Source organism: Amblyomma maculatum, chromosome 1, assembly GCF_055883805.1.
Source record: "Amblyomma maculatum isolate TAMU_Amacu chromosome 1, ASM5588380v1, whole genome shotgun sequence".
In the NCBI taxonomy this organism is placed as follows: domain Eukaryota; kingdom Metazoa; phylum Arthropoda; class Arachnida; order Ixodida; family Ixodidae; genus Amblyomma; species Amblyomma maculatum.
In genome coordinates, this window is record NC_139344.1 from 276,607,224 (window position 1) to 276,623,700 (window position 16,477).

At 48.6% G+C, this 16,477-nt stretch overlaps 2 protein-coding genes across 4 annotated transcripts in view; one reads left to right on the top strand and one right to left on the bottom strand.

Annotated features, from left to right (window-relative positions):
- The first annotated feature begins 1,202 nt into the window (after positions 1–1,202).
- Positions 1,203–3,931, top strand: LOC146206603 (uncharacterized). Its single transcript, XM_084591368.1, has 2 exons — positions 1,203–1,846; positions 3,210–3,931. The coding sequence occupies exon 2, from the start codon at positions 3,284–3,286 to the stop codon at positions 3,929–3,931; it is 648 nt and encodes a 215-aa protein (XP_084447494.1). The 5' UTR covers positions 1,203–1,846; positions 3,210–3,283.
- LOC146206604 (sushi, von Willebrand factor type A, EGF and pentraxin domain-containing protein 1-like) overlaps positions 3,878–16,477 on the bottom strand; it is a 159,442-nt gene continuing 146,842 nt past the window's right edge. For all 3 annotated transcript variants that reach the window (XM_084591363.1, XM_084591362.1, XM_084591364.1), the window contains 5 exons: positions 15,208–15,455; positions 14,595–14,817; positions 14,364–14,516; positions 7,121–7,273; positions 3,878–4,014 (listed from right to left, as the gene is read on the bottom strand). In XM_084591363.1, the coding sequence (XP_084447489.1) occupies positions 3,989–4,014; positions 7,121–7,273; positions 14,364–14,516; positions 14,595–14,817; positions 15,208–15,455 (803 nt within the window). In that variant the 3' untranslated portion in view covers positions 3,878–3,988. The remainder of the gene's footprint in view (positions 4,015–7,120; positions 7,274–14,363; positions 14,517–14,594; positions 14,818–15,207; positions 15,456–16,477) is intronic.

Here is a 16,477-nt window from a genome sequence, read left to right on the forward strand (position 1 = left end):
CTTTGCAAGGCTGCTTACGCACGCGCACTCTGCGTCATCAAACCGATTCCGAACGGATTCACTTACGCTCACTGTTGCTTGTCCAATTGCGGGCAACGTTGACAAACAGAGATTCAGTGAATACAGTAATCTACCGACGCAAAATTGGTAATTTTGCGCGGAAGGCATCACGCATTTTTGCCGAAAAGAGAAAAACAGCCGTGGCTGACGTGCGTTTTTTTTCTCGTTTTTACTTTTCTGCCACGCGATAATAGAAGCCGGAAAATTCTGAGCCGTCGTAAAGCTGAATGAGAAAGTTTAAATCGGTAAACGGGAGCTAACTGAACTCGAAGCGCATAAGCGTCCATTGCAGACAGGAAAAAAAAAAAAAATCTTGGCGTTTGGGCTTGAAAAAACAAGAACGTTCTATAGTACTTCGTTGACTATGAGGTCACCTTCTTAGCACACGCGGCCGAAAGTAAGGTGCGTGAAGAACACCTAAAGTAGCTACGTGGACCGAGAGCTGAACGATACCTGTCACGCCATTTCGCGCGGTAGTCAGCGCTAGATAAGGCAGTATAAGGCGCATCGACTCTCACTTGGAATTACTCTCAAAGACGTGATGCTAAACCGGAAGATGGCGTGGCAGGCATGCCTGGGCCATGTGCTTTTAGCAGCGTTTCGCTTACCATATTATCGAGAGCTGTGGCGCTAAACCACTATAGTTATTATAATACGAGCTAACGTGTTCAGATGAGAAGCAAAGAGTTAGCACAGCTCCAGAGAACCTTCCGGCTCACTGCACCTGATCGAGGGCCGACGTCGGCTTTATCTGTACCACGAGCAGGAATCGGTACCTTGAATCCCGGAAGGAGAGCGTACCTCGCCCGCCTTTTCTGATGCGCCCAGGTCGAGCAGGACAACGAACAAACAAAAAGACGCGACGTCGCATTCACGCTGTCGAACGAATGGAAACGGCGGGATGCATATGCAGAGTTGTAGCACAGGCAGTTCTTTACTGTACTTTTCGCTCGCAATGCGCTGCTCGCTCCCGACGCGCAGCTTGCAAAATGCCATCAGCTGGTCAAACATGCTCGCCGAGATTGCGCGCTACGTCTGGTTCCAGCTGATCCCCCGTGGCGCGAAAGTGCAGGGTTCCCGCATCAGTGAACGGCCAAGAGGCTAGCTTCGCGCACCTTACCATGAGGACGCTCCGTGGTCCGGAATGAAGCGCCGCTGCTCGCTTCCTGCTCCGCAGCGGCGGCCATGGCTCGCGTACCGCGCTACTCCCATCAACGCTCCACGCGGCAGATCGATTGCGTCAATCTAGAGCAGTGCTCGCGGGAGGGCGCGGCCAGTCCAGTGACGGCGGATATCCCGCGGCTCCCCATTCACGACACTTCGGGGAATAGCCTTCGCGGGGTACCCAGGACAGCCGGCCGATCGCGCAACTTTATCCGCGAAACGAAGCCTGTCCGTGACACAGGAGATCCACCAGCAGCACTATGTAGAATAGCGGCCGTCGGTCATTTGGCGGCCCGTGTGCGCAGCCGTGGGCCGGTGTTTTCCGCGACGCGCTTGGCTGCGCGCATGACTGCGGCGGTCGGTCCGCGACTCGATCGACTGGGCGCCACTCCTCCGCGGCTCGGGCCTCGGACCCTTCCAGACAGGCTTGGCGGCAGCGAAACCGACTGGTACGACTGTGCGTACGCGCTGCTTCGCCAACACGCCTCGCTCGCTGGCCGGTCCGCGAGTACGCTGGCCGGCCGGCCGAACATGCCCTGCTGCCTCCTCGGACCAGTCGGCCCTGCAGGCTTCACGTTGGTGTCAACAGATGCCATGGCTGCGATGCCATGGCCACGATGAGGTGAGTCCGAATATCGCGTATTGGCACAGCGGCATGGATAACGGGTTGTTCGTGGCGCTGCTTGAGTGTGCGACGATGACAAATCGTCGAGCGATTTATGCACGGGGCTCATGGCCATAATGGTTTTGCTCGCAGCGCTCGAAAACGCCTCTCGGGTGAGCCAGTTAGGCAAAGATGTAAGTTGACTGACTGCGGAGACCCCCCAGGATGTTGTCGCCATAGGCAGGCACTCGCTACATTTAAATTTTTGGTTGCGCCGGATTTACCGAGACGATTCATGTATCACTTGGTAAAAAGGCGTATTGCAAATGATTATACCGGCTCATTCCATGCCCCCGATGTGAAATTTGCATTTTTCACGAGGCGTTCACTACCCTGTATAGGCGTCATAGAGCAGGTAAGGAATTATGCAAGTGCCTCTATTTATAGAAACGAGCCTTTTTAGTCGTCGCTTGCGCAAGGCTCTAGCTCACGCTTCGCTTCACCGTTGCCGGCATAAAAGGGGCCGTTGCAAAGCAAGACAACGGCCAGGGACCATTTTTACCATGGTTTTCTGAGTGAAGCCTTTATTGAATGAAACTGGCCCGAAGGCTCATTTATGGAAGTGGGGGATTATGAACAGGAAGATATAATTTGAGCGTCAATGCCTGCCTCACGTGCAAACTCCAAGAGATATAGCAGCGTAGGTCGGGCCCAAGCGTTACACCAACACTTGCGTCGCTTCAGTTTTGCGCACATCAACCTGCGTTGGGTGATTTCTTGGCGTTCTGTGGAAAAAACGGCCCACCTAACACAGTTTAAAGTAGGTGTCTATTTCTTTTAGGTGACAAAGAAAATACTTAAACCGGAGCAATAAGTACTCACCGTTGTGCCAGTACCGCATTGAAAAAGGGAACAAAGAACCTTCTGCAATTCTTTTATTTTTGTTAGTCAGGAAGGAAAGTGGGTGAATCACGAAACATTACGCGGCCACATTTTAAGCTTGGCTTCGAAACGGAGCAAACAGTCTAACTTCGGTTTCGAAACCACGCTTTTGACATTAAAAACAGCTGCTCTGATGCCGCCAGCACAGTTCACTTGCTTCACGGGGAGCATCGCTGCGCAGACAGGTGCGCAATTGCTCGAAGGCGTTTTCAAACTGCGCCCGAGGTGGACAGAGAAGTCCCTCTTTCGCCCTCACAAGCGGCGGGCGTCAGCTGACTGCCGGAGCGGAGGGGCGGCGTATTTTCATTGGCCGGCGCCCGGGAAGGGCCGCTTTGTTTACCGGCGGAGGGATGCGGGAGATTCTTGATCCGGGAGGGAGAGGGATGGGTATATGGGCGCGCACGGGATGATGATGAGACACGACGCGGGCGACTCGCAGCGGCGGCAGGCGGGCCCCGGGAGATCAACGTGCTGGCTGGCGACGGTTCGTGCCGGGCCGCCAGGCATGCGGTCATGCAGCTGCCGCGCTGGCTGCTGGCCTGCGCCGTGGTCAGCCTGGCGGCGGGCGTCACGGGAGTGGTGCTGCGGCGCTGGTTCCGGAGCTACGCCATCGGCGACATCCTGTGCATCAGCGGCATGACGCTGTTCACCACCATCCTGGCCAGCATCGCCCTCAAGCTGCTGGGCCGCGCGCTGAAGCGGCGCGTGGCCTGCTCGCGCTTCTCCGAAATCCTGGGCGTGGTGACGCTGCGCTCGGGCACGCAGCTCGTGGAGCCGCAGGACGTGCGCCTGCTGCCGGCCGGCACGCTGGTGTGCGTCGTGCCACCCACGCAGCCAGTCTTCTACCCGGACAACGCGGGAGACATGCTCACCATCTTCGAGGACTACGCACAGTTCCCGCAGCAGCCGCCCAGGATGTTCGACACGCATCGCCTTTCGCCCGTGTCGACGGCCAACCATGCGCTGGAGCGGCGTGTAGACCCGGTAAACACTTCGTCGTCCGAGGCGTCGACGCAGGCCGAGCCGCCGACAACTTCCGAGGAAGACGACGACGCCACCTCTTCGTCAGACCGACCACCGTCCTACGCCCACCTGTGCGGCGAGCCGCCGCCCCCCTACAAGACCGACAGCATGTCCACCCTGAACGACGACATCGGCTAGAAGTCCCGGAGCTGCCGTAACCCGGAGCTGCCGTCGATGAAACACCGGGCCTGGACGCTACGCTGGCTGCTCGCAGTGACGACCTGCGCGAGCAGTGGCCCATACTCAACTGCGCGCTCCGTGCATGTATACCTGAAGCTCTCTCTTTATGGACCCGCACACCTCACCCAATCTTCCGATTAAGCGAGCCTACCTCGTTCTCATAGATGACGTTTTATCTCTGTTGTTGTTGATGTTGCTGTTGTGGAAAGAAATATCAGAGTTCTCGTTTACTATGTCCACAGCATTTTTTAAGCGCAAGGGCATCCTGTGCACATAGCGGGCGCTCAAGCCAGCCTTGAATGCTCGCTTAAGGGGTCACGGAAGCCGCTGCGCTTGAGAACACGCACACATGTAGGCCTTCGTCATCGCATAAGATAGAAAATCTTGCTACGTCCTGCGTTTTTAACGGGTAAGCGGTGAACAGAAACGTGTCTTCGAAATCTTAGTAACAAACTATGAATCCAGATGCCTCTAGTCAGCGAACGCCATAATTGCGCCATTACAGATGTGAACTCGGCCTCGTTCACACATGTACTATATACGTAACCAGCTCACAGCAAGTGAGCCCACATTTCGTCAGCAGGGAACAATGGCATGCGGCCATCGGCTGTGACTAACAAGTCGCAACAGGTTGCTGCAGGCTATAATTATTACGTCATGTTCACTATCCTAAGTCTCCCATATGTGCAGGATTGTCCTATAGCCGATGAACAGGCCTTAGTTATTTGACGCGAGTACTTTTTCTAAGTTATCTGCAGCGTGCTGCAAAGACAATGCGACATGGTTTTACCAGTTTCTAATCTTAGCTTGTCACCTAGCGACTACTGATCAGCTTTTGCCCTTATTATGGCGGCATTTTTTTTTTTTTTTTCATAGCATTTAAGTACAAGTGCCAAGCAGCAGTTCAGACACTGAGCGAGAGGAACCAAGTTTCCTCGCAACTCCCAAAAAATGTATACCGGGTATTACAGCGTATGTGAACCAGGATTCTTAAAGCTAGGCCTTTTGTGATATTGAGATCGCTTCATCGGCGTTGCAACATCGGTCTTGGCCGACATCAGAAGACAGGTAAATCATGCTAACTAGTAAACTGGTTAACTAATTTGTAATAGTTTACTTTTTAACTATTCCACTTACGTGCGTGAACGTAACTAGGTTTGTAGCTGATCATTCGAAATAGCGATGTCTGTTTTTAAAATCTCGAAAGCGCCACTTCTTTCGATGCTATGGCTCAACAAGTTTTGTCCACTCCGCGTCCTTTTCGAAAGACGCGCGCTACGAAGCAACGTCGTTCACTACGCGCCACTTGATGGCTCGCCAGCCACCTGACTTACCCTGTCCCGCTCGTACTGCAGCCTTCACTCGCTGCTTCAGCCTACACAGGAAAGAGGCCACATTACAGAATCTTCGCGGAGTGACGTGTTGTGATTAAGTTCGCTTCGCGGTAGGCGAAGACGCGCTCTTTAAAAAAAAAAAAAAAAAAGTGTGCGGCGGTGAAAGAATTCTGTACCATGGTGCTCAGTATGATCAGGTTTTTTAAAACTCTAAAATATGGTATGGTTCTGCTAACGGCCGGCTGCAATGTGTTCATTGCAGCCTTTCGTCAAAGTGCAGTCGATGAAAAGTTAACCTAAAATTTGCTAATCAGCTTACTAACTAGCACAATTCAATTGTTATTCGATGTGCGCCAATACTGCTGCTACTACAGCGCCGCAGAAGCCACCCTGAGGTCTTAAAAAGGCCATTTCCAAAAATTGCGCTTCGCCTTCCTTGAAACGCGATGCAATACGCTAACCTGCCGCGGTGGCACTGCGGCTATGGTGTTTGGCTACTGAGCCGAACTCCCCGGTAGCCTCAATTCGATGGAGGCGAAATGCAAATGCGTCCGTGTGCTGTGCGATTTCAGTGAACGTTAAAGATCCACAAGCGGTCAAAGTTTGTCCGGAACAATCAACCTCATAGCCAACAATGTTGCTTAGGAGCGTAAAATTACATAATTTGACCACCAATACTCTCTGAAATGGAATAATCACACACTGCGCTGCTGCGGAAGATAGCTTGGGCTGAACAACAGCTGGTGTAAAGCTGCCTTTTGAGCAGATTTCGGAAATGATTGTTCTTGCCTGCTGCTGTCCCGTTCTTCTAATAACCAGGCAAAGGAAGAAGTGGGCACGTAAATAACAGCGCTCACGTGTTACCCTACAACACATTTTACGTTTCCAGTTAGTGCCTTTGAGTCAATTCACGCAAAGCACCAGCATTTGAAACCCGCAGGTGCACCTTTTAAACTGAAGCGCCCAGAAAGAGCTGTATCTCTGAGCATCCGGACACCAAGAAGTGCTCGCAGTGAAAAGGTCCCGAGCCTTAGGAGTCGGCAAGTGAATCATATTTTGGCCGTTCTGACCTCGGTGAAGACTGCTCCATTTGCTGATGGGAGGAGGTTACCACGACTTGAACTCAGACAAGGTTTTGTTAAAAACTTGAAAACTCCCCTTAGCTTGCAAATTACCCGTTAATACGGACAAAGAAGTGCGCAATACGCAACTGATTCACAGCTTCCCCACAGAAACAAGCACTTATGCACGCTGGAAACGAAAAAGGAGAACAGCAACAGTATTGCTCTCTGCGGGAATTAAGGTATACGTATCGCTAGCCTACGGAAACCTGAACGTTGTAGAGTGCCATTATAGCACTCACTCGGCCTGCCAAGAACCATCTGTGCACCTGCACGGTACATATGGGCTATCTAGGCTCGCTAAACCAAACAGCAAATGGAGTGCAACGTTATGCTAAAACGTTCTAATGACAACAGAAGTATTGCCCATCAATTCGAGCTTCCTGCTCAATTACAAGTCATTCGGATAGTGGCAGTTTTGTTCATCATTGCGTAATCATTGCTACTTGTGCCTTGACAAAAACCTAAAGGGCGCGCACCACAGCGGAGCGAGTTCCACGTACCGACACGAAGTGCCAAAATACTCCTTCACTCTGAGCAGAATATTACGTGTTCTTAGGCTGATTTCTTGGTTAAAACAAACGGACGTAACCAGGTCCGGGTTAGGAGAACGATTGTGCATGGCTTCGTTTAGGTATAGTGAAAGCGACCTTGCACCTGACGGCACACGTTACAAAAACCACAGAGCAGACCTCGGTAGTGTTGTTGGCAAAGGCAGCCGTAGCCGCCACTCTGCAGATAGCAGACGCCCTGATGCCGGCACGGGTTCGGGTCGCAAGGGCCTCGTGGATGATGCCACGCAGGAGCGTCCCTGGCCGGAGGAGGCACGTCCGGTCCCGCGAACTCTGCAAGCGCACAGCGAGGATGCACAGAAATTGAGCACTGAAGGCGTCTTCTAACGAATCGCCTCACCACTGGGCTGCTTGCGAACTTAGCTGGCGTGTCGTAGTTGGGTACGCATAATTTTCGGAAATCTTGAATGGCTTAAAAAAATACTCTGTTTTCGTAAGAAAAATGTGAAATTTCGAAAAAAAAAAAAGAACACATGACAAGAACACCGTGTATTTATTTGGTACAAAGCACGGATATCAATAATGACTTCAGGATAGAACAAGGGAAAGAAGATGGCTATTATACAGTATGAAAGAAAAACGAACAAAGATGGATGGGGAGACTCGGTTCACAAGCCAAGCCCCGTTTCGACAAGGGAAATTGTCTTCGTCCGCTCATGTTCATTCCTTTTTCATAATAATGACTTTATCTTTGCCACAAAATTCATAGGAAAGATTACGCCGTTAGCCACATGTCGATGTATGTAATGTGCTAATTGCTTGCATGTTGCTGGCTTCACAGTGACTAATGCCACTAGCTTATCGTTTCCGACCTTTTGTCACATTGCGCAGCTCGTCAGCAACATACACTATACAGTATGACGATTCTTGCTGTTTCGAGTGATCAGTGGAATGGTTCTGGCGTAACCACGACCAAATCCATGAGTGCCTCGCAAGGAAAATCCGTCTGTCAGACACGAAGCATGTTTCACTAGTGTGTACTTCAAGATGAGCAAAGTTCCACTCGGAAGGTATCGAGAAGCTTGAGCTAAGGCGTCAATTTGGCTTTGCAGCTCTTGAGTGATACGGTCTAGGAAAGACGCAGGCCTCGATTTGTTTTGTTTTTTTCGGCAATGGGCGCGGTTCTTCGACTCTGCAAAGTAATGATTAATTCACTTTTTTGAGTTGAAGACTGCGCCGACAAACAATCCTGATGTTCTGCATTTATTACATAAATTACCTTGATATCCAGTGAAATTTCCTACAGGACAGTTGATGCCTTCTCTAACGTGTCACATTAAAAATATCCACACTCAACGTCATAGTAATTGTATATATACCTGGTGTTTTGTTCAGAAGGTTGTGGTTTGTGGGGTTTAACGTTCCAAAGCGACTAGGGCGATGAGAGACGCCGTAGTGGAGGGCTCCGGAAATTTCGACCACCTGGGGTTCTTTAACGTGCACTGAAATCGCACAGCACACGGGCCTCCGTTGAAAAGCGGCCGCCGAGGGCAGGATTCGATCCCGCATCCTTGGACACAGTAGTCGAGCGGCCTACCACTGCACCAGATCGGCCGGTGTTTAGAAGGTTAAAAAAAAGGGGGGTAACTGGTTTTACTTCACTTTATTACCTTAGAGACCCTCGTGAGAGGTTATTACATAAGGGTTTAGATTTGCCATAGATTTATTTTAGCCCTGGGGTTATAATGGGGCTACGGCTGACAATAGGTAAGAGGTAGACTGCTTCAATTAGTTCACTAATTAAATACGTTAATAAACATATTCATTTTCATTTTGGAGGTGTGTTGTCTTTGCAGAATTGGAGCTCATCCTCCGAATAGTATAGAATAAAAAACAAACTACCTTAAAAGAAAACAATGTCGCGCACGGTTCAAGGCTCCCAGACGTCAGTTTTATAGGCGGCTTCACACACAATGCAGCGCTAGTGGGAGCGTCCGGCGTAGATCGCTCGGCCAATGTGCGCTTTGAGGCCGAATCGCTAGCGAAATGAGCATGCACATTGAGTACCAGTTCGGCGGCGTTTTTCAAGCTTTTGCCCGCTGGCCTAACGTTGATTAAATGGCAGCGCGAGCGCATAGAATTACTGTATATCCTCCTCGAAACAAACCTATACAGCAACCAATCTGGACCGTCAGGAATGCTAGTATTTGCAAAAAGCACCTTACGTGGGTAGATGGTTTTGTGCCCTGTACATCGCACGACAATACGTTCAGCCATTTTGTTCAACGTAAACAGTGAGGTAAGTATCGAATTTCACTTATTGCGTTCAACCTGGCGCATCCGTGTGACCTGCCTACAGCCCACATCCTCGCACACGAGCGCCAGAAAGGCGCTGTCTTAAACAAGCGACGACAACACTGCCGCAGTGGCTCATTGGTTAGGCGCTCAACCAGGTTGAGCCTGAGGACCCGGGTACGATCCTGGTCGCGGCGGCCGCGTTTCGATGGAGAGCGATACAAGGCTCCCGTGTACGATCTCTTAACTATTCGGAATCCTCGGCTGCGGCGTCTCTCATATACATTAAACCCCATAAACTCTAAAAACAGGCTATGGTTATTCCTCGTTAGTCGTTTTTCGAGACAGGCTGCAGCGGTTTTAGAGGAAATAAATAAATAAATAAATAAATAAATAAATAAATAAATAAAAAAATAAATAAATAAATAAATAAATAAATAAATAAATAAATAAATAAATAGTAATAAACCGACACTGAAAGCAAGCACTCACAAAATCTCGGGATCGGATTGGCAAATGTTTTTTTTTTTTTTTTGTCACATTTTCGCCCGCTGAAAAAAAAAATTGTTTTCTTCCAAAATTTCAATACTTTTTTTTTTTCGTAGCCTTCACGTATCTGGCCAAAGCATGTATTTTACTCCGTGAACTTTGTTCGCTGGCGAGTTGGCAAGCAAAATACGCGTCCGATGCTCCGCTGTTCAGTCTGATCTTGAACCCCTTACGTTCGGTCTCAGTGTGTATTCTGAGAAGAAATACCTGCACTCCAAATGCACAAGACTGGAGCGAATAGTCAGAGCGCTCGTATAGTGCCTTCTCGACGCACATTAAGTGAAAGCAGTGATCAGCTTGCAAACCATGGTCGCTGTGATGCGGGCTGTTTAGTGCTATAAGAATGCAATGAGAATGCAGAACAGCGCTAACAGACGGGACGGAAAATAACAAGACCAGAGATACTCGCTTGTAAGAGCAACTGTGCCACTATTTAGTCTGCATTAAGCACATCAATCCCGTAAACAGGAAAACCGGAGCGGATGTGGAAAAGCCAAACTGTCGAGACAAAATGAAATAGGCTTCATATTGTGGGCGCGTCCTGACATCGTGCAGGATGTACAGCTGCTCAAGCAATGTAGGATTAGGTAATCACATGGTGGTTAGACACAAAACTGCCTAGATTTGCAAAGAAGACGAAGGAAGCTAGTAAAGAAGAAGCTCATAAAAGAATTAGCTGCAAAAAAAAAAATGTAAGGATTTTACAGCAGAGCAGATATTTTGCTTTCAGCGAGGAGGGCGACCGTATCTAGTGTTCAATCAATGAATAATAATGCCAGAAATAGCATTGAGGAGTATGCTATGGAAGTAACGGCTAAGGTACTATAGACAGGCAGCGGTGAGTTTTCTTGGGAGACAAAATATGTTAGCAGGGTAGATGTGTAGGCCAGTTGGTGAGACATAAGGAAAATAAAACCGCAGCAGACACAGGACGGAGGGTAGAGACAACACAGGGCGGTACTGGCAACTGAAACGTTTATTGAAACTTCATGTTTTCATGTTTCAGCGCACTTTACCTGATTGTAAGGTCACATGTGCCATCTGTCTTTAAAAGCCCCTGTTTTTTCAATAAACGTTTCAGTTGCCAGTACCACCCTGTGTTGTCTCTAGCCTCCGTCCTGTGTCTGCTGCGGTTTTATTTTCCTTATGACAAAATATGTGATTAAAAAACGCCGAAGCGTTGAAGGAAGTGTCAAAGTTAATAACAGATGTAAGGTAGGCGACATCAGAAAGTTCAATATGCAGAGAATTGAACATGTGGTAAAGAATGGCGGTAGGTTAAAAGCTGCCAAGTGGTATGAAGTGATTGGCGAAAATCAGATGTACGCACTAAAAGACAGGGAAGGCAATGCTATTACCAATATGGTTAACACAATTAAGGTAGTAGAGGAGCTCTAGACATAGCTATACTGTCGACGAAATAATCAGGTCGAAAATGACGGAGTCGGGTATGCTGAGGAACTCGAATCCCACCGAGAATAAAATAAAAGTAAACAAAGCCTTATAAGAAATTCATAAGGGGAAAGCAGCAAGTGAGTGTCAGAAAACTGAAAGTCGGTTGAAAACGACTCGAATGTTTCACTGAAACAACTGGCCGCCCTCTATACACAATGCCCCAGGACCTCGAACGAGAGGCTCCATTGCTGATGCCGAGGACGCGGGTTCGATCACGGCCGCGGTGATCGCGATTCGTTGGCGGTGAAAAAGCAAGGCGCCCGGGTACTGGGCGTTGCCAGTGCATTTTAAAGAACCCCAGGTGGTCGAAATTTCCGGAGCCCTCCACTACCGCCGTTTCTCACAGCCTGAGTCGCTTTGAGACGTTAAACCCTACAAAACAAACCATCATACCCTCAAATGTAGCAGAATCTTGGAAGATTATTAATCTATATAAGGAAGTGAACCTCAGGGGCTTGAAAAATTATAAGATTGTCATCTTACTGTCCATTTCCTGCAAGGCATCTACAAAGACCTAGTCAACCAAACGATAAGGGTGGCTTTCGTAAAGGCTCTCCTACACAACAGACCATATTCACACCATCAGCCCGGTGACAGAGGAACGTGCAGAATATAACCAACCCCTTTATATAGCCTTCATAAATTACCAGGAAGAATTTCACTCGGACAAAAGCTCAGCAGATGCGCAGGCCCTACGGAACCAAGGGCTAAAAAAGTCATACGATGAATTGCTGAGAAATATCTACAGCGATTGCATAGCGGCCACAGCCATTCATATGGAAGGTAATACGTGTAATCCCAACCAAGAAGGGTGTCAGAGGAGGAGGCACGTTTTCTCCAGTACCATTAATCACGCATTTACTATCCAGAGATCTGGACTGAAAAAAGCTGGGGATAAAAGCTAATGAGGAATACCTTAGCGACCCGCCAGTGACATTGCTTCGCTAAGTAACGTAAAGGACGAATGGCAAAGCATGATCGGCGGCCTATAGGCAAGCGGTGCACGCGGGAAGTGTTTGCAACGAAAGGTGTTTTCTCGCAATATGCATTGTCCGCCTCAGCGCATCGCCCCGGCTGCAGGCTACACAGAACCTTTAAGATTTCGCTTGACTTTCTAATTCTATAGTGAAAAAAGAATGAGCATCATTCTACTCTGGCGCGACGAAAATAGTGGTTAAGAAGATAAACAAGTATTACCAGCAGAAAGCGTTAAAAGTAACGACCTAAAATTTTGTGAATATGCACAATGACACACTCTGAAATCGTGACAATGTAGGCCATTCTGCGGCGCATACAGAAATTTTAACTCTTTCCTTGCCGCGCCCACTGAGCGTCCGCTGACAACTTCGCAAGGCAATTTTGGAGCCTCCACTTTGCTTACGGACACGCTGAGCCATGTGGCACAGTAATGAGACAACTGAAGTTCCATTTCCAATGTTGGTTTTGCTTTTTTTTTTTTTTCTCTCTTGAGGCGCCAATGTGTAACCGCATTCCAAAGGCGCCGTAACATATAGCCTTCAAGTCGAAAACAAGAAAGACCAGCTCGAAAATGTTGCAGATCTTCCGACTTCGCCTGGTCTGCGGTGGACTTTATGGACACCTCGAGCAGCAGCGTCTGAACACGCTGCCTTTAACGTCGGAATAAGGTTTTGACAGAGGTGACGACGGAAACCAGGCTGGAACATCGGCGTCGGCGTGCCAGTAAGTTTCGCTTTCGTCTTTGGCCTGGTTTTGCTTGTCCAGTTATTTTGCGCCGAGAATACCGTTCAACTTCGAAATTTTGTTTTTTCACAGCTAGTGGCGATCGATGCCCAACATATTGCATGTTCCGAATAAATGGTGACTTTTTCCTTTTCAGGGACAAGCATAGTTTTTTTTTTTAATTTTCCTGTAATATCTTGTTTCTTGACAATTAAAATCTTGCTTTGCAATAAATACTTAGTTGGTCAGACTTATATGGTTTAAAAATCTTAGCTTCCATTTTGTGCATTATATAAAATATTAAATGTAATATGTCTCGCACGAACACACACAGAAAAAAAAAAGACTACCGAAACCTTCAAAAAATTGTCATTTTTCCCACGGTAAGGAAAGACTTAAGACAAAGCACTGATCTTTTTTTTTTTGCTTTTCTTTTTCGCCAAGAAAAATAATGAGCCCTAAGCAAAATTACCATTTCGCAGTGTTCGCAATTGATATGGTTGTTCTTATGAATAGAGGAAATAAATTAGCTCTCAGTTCGCAGTGGCCATCGCGAAAAAAAAAAAAAAAGAACATTAGAGGGTCGCTTAGATATCACCTCCTATCATTTGCCTCTCATCGTTTGCCAGAGAGGGTGAATCCGCTTCAACGGCTCCAATACAAAATTACCATTAACCGGATGTTGTAATGTTAAACACAGCTTTAGTGACCTTAGATCAGACCATTCGAGGCTTCCTCCGCCATCCTGTAGGGATGAAAACCAGAGTCCTTTGACAGCCTTCGTAGATGAGAGAGAAATAAATGAAAGTTGCACTTGCTCTTCCGGTTCTTGTTTCTTCCTGACAGATGGAAACCCTGTTACGCGGACCGATCCAATCGTCCGAGTACATCACAGCTACTGGATTATTAATCGCTGCTGGATCCAGATTCTCATTCGTGCGCGTGATTAAGGTTGCCGGCCGAACAAGTCGGCGTTATTTTCGGCGCTCAACTGCGCCTGTTGCGAGCTATAGTCTTAGCAGTTATATATGCTGCTCTGTGCACGTTGCATGAGTCGCACTGCTTTGCCGATAAGAGCCAATCTGCTTCCAAGTAAATTAACCACATTTGCCACGAAGCTATGCCCATGCTACGTTTTGCAGATGCCGATAACAACCAATGGGGGTCAATATTCTACTGAGTTTCGAGCAAATAAGCGAGGCGATTGCACTAAAGTTCGTCGAGATGTTTGTTCGGTTGCAGGATACACAGCATTTGAAGAACCAAAGGAAGGAAAGCGAGCACTGAAAGCAGCAACCAAGTGTGAAGGCCGCGAATCAATCACTCGTGCCACGATTCTGCAAAAACATGAAGTAGCTGCCGCTTTCTAGCCTCTTAACACTGGCGCATTGTTGTCCATATGGTAGTCCCCGTGAAAGCTCACCAGTGCAGTTCTCGACCGTCTTGGCCCCTCTCGATGAGAAAGTGTGCTTAGGGCAGGGTCTGCAGCTCGTCTGGCCTTCGGAGTCCTGGTAATGGTTCATAGGGCACAGGTGGCAAGCGCCATGCTCCTCAAATGTTCCACGGGGACATTGCACTGCATAAAGCAAGGATGCGATGAAAGTAAGAAAAGCTGGCGCAATGGACGCAGTACACTCAGTAGCTTGACACCTACCGCATTGAGCCGTGTCAGCATCGATGGCGAAGCCGCGGCTGCTGCATACCAGAGTGAATCGGTACTGGCGGAAGGAATCTTGCCACAGGTCGCCGCCCACTTTAGCAATATCCTGGTAGAATCCTGTGTCTGACGTCACTATGTCGTGAGTGAGCACTTGGATTTGCTCGATGACAATCTCTGCCTCAGGAATGTCATAGCTGGTGCTGGCACTGTGTCGCGCCTGCCCCATGGTAAAAGCAATGAAAAATATTATTTTTGGAGCTAACGTGCCCATAGTGAAAACGATGCAAATCTCCGTGATGAAAGTATACTGAATAATGACATTTTTTTTCTCAATTTTGGATGCCTTGTCACATTGCAGAGCATAATTAAACCTTCGGAGCAGTAATATATCACCTTAAGTAGAGGGCTTTAATTAAGAGTAATAAACAAACAGTTTAATGATCATTTCATGCCAAGACAACAATGTCGGCTACGAGACTCGCCATGGTTGTATTTGAAGTTGTATTTTTGCTCAAACGACAGCAGCTAGACTGCTTTTGGAGGTGTCTTAGAGGGGACGATCGCGATCTGAGGACTGCTCCGAAAACGCAGCTTGCAAGCCACCAACCTGGACTGTCCAAACAACCTTCATGGCGTCAGAGGCAGACGAAGGATCGGACGCGTTTCGTAGCACGCCCGTCTCGCATACAAAGGTGACATTGTCGCAGACAGCCTGCAGGCACACGTCAGCTGCCCGGTCGAGCAGCGCCTTGGTCAGCGTGGGCATAAAGTCAGTGTGCAGGCTTTCCAGGGAGCAGCTGGGCAGGCCCACATGGAAGGACAGACTACCCTGGAAGTACGTGGGTGATGGGAGCCCTGCGGCGTAAGGGGCGCATCATCAGCTAATGCCTTTTGATGTGCATCTCGGACTCGTCGCATTTTCTCCCCAGCTCAGATGCCCTTTAAAAACACACTGCAGTTTTTGGCAATAACTATGACGGCAGTGTCAGCGTCCCATCAAGCATATCGTTTCTTGATATTACCCAGTGAGAAAGCTGGAGAAGCGCTGCACTTCATCCACAGTACAGAGACGCAAGCCTAAAAAGCGGGCATAAAACGTAGATTGTCCAGCATAAAATTCCGATTGAGCCCTGACACGCGACTATTCTCGAGGCAAGTCTCGAAGGAATGCTATGCAAATTTCCATGGAAGTTTGCTGACTTGGTGAAGTTTTCCGTCCCAATGCGAGTCAGGATAGGCATGACACCGTAGTGGAGGGCTCCGGATAGTTTCGACCAACTGGGGTTATTTAATGAGCACTAACATCGCACAGTGCACGGACACTTTACGCTTCCTCTCCATTCAAACGCGGCCGCCGCGGCTGGATCGAAACCGGGACCCGTGACTTAGTAGTCGAATGTCTTAAGCACTGAATTAACACGGCGGTGCGCCTAACACTTGTGTTAGATTTGTTGCACCATTAAAATAATTTAATATGCGCACATAGGAGAGCTCGGGCCGCAGCTACCGATTTCGAGGCAGAATCCTCGTTTTCTACCCAGTACTCACGGACAGCTTTCTATGGCTCGGCAGCGGAAGCTAGGCAGGAAAGGGGAGACATGCCTTTGTCACCGTGTCGTGTATTTTCGGAGTAGAGGTGCGGTCATGGAGGACATATAAACTATAACCTTCTTGGGTGCGGTAGTATATAAACGAGAGCTGGATAGACAGTGCGGGGTCGGTAGGACTAAGGTTATCCGTTGCTCACGGGATGGAACAGAAGTCCGTCTCCTTCCACTCCTCGTTGTAGAGCCACATAAAGTTGTCCAAATACAAAACCTCGCCTTCCCAGCATTCTCGCAGTGGATGAAGGGCTTTAAGACGGCGACGTCAGCTTT

What these genes read in the sequence shown, in the direction of transcription:
- LOC146206603 (XM_084591368.1), top strand. Translation starts at nt 3,284, where the DNA reads ATGCAGCTGCCGCGCTGGCTGCTGGCCTGCGCCGTGGTCAGCCTGGCG.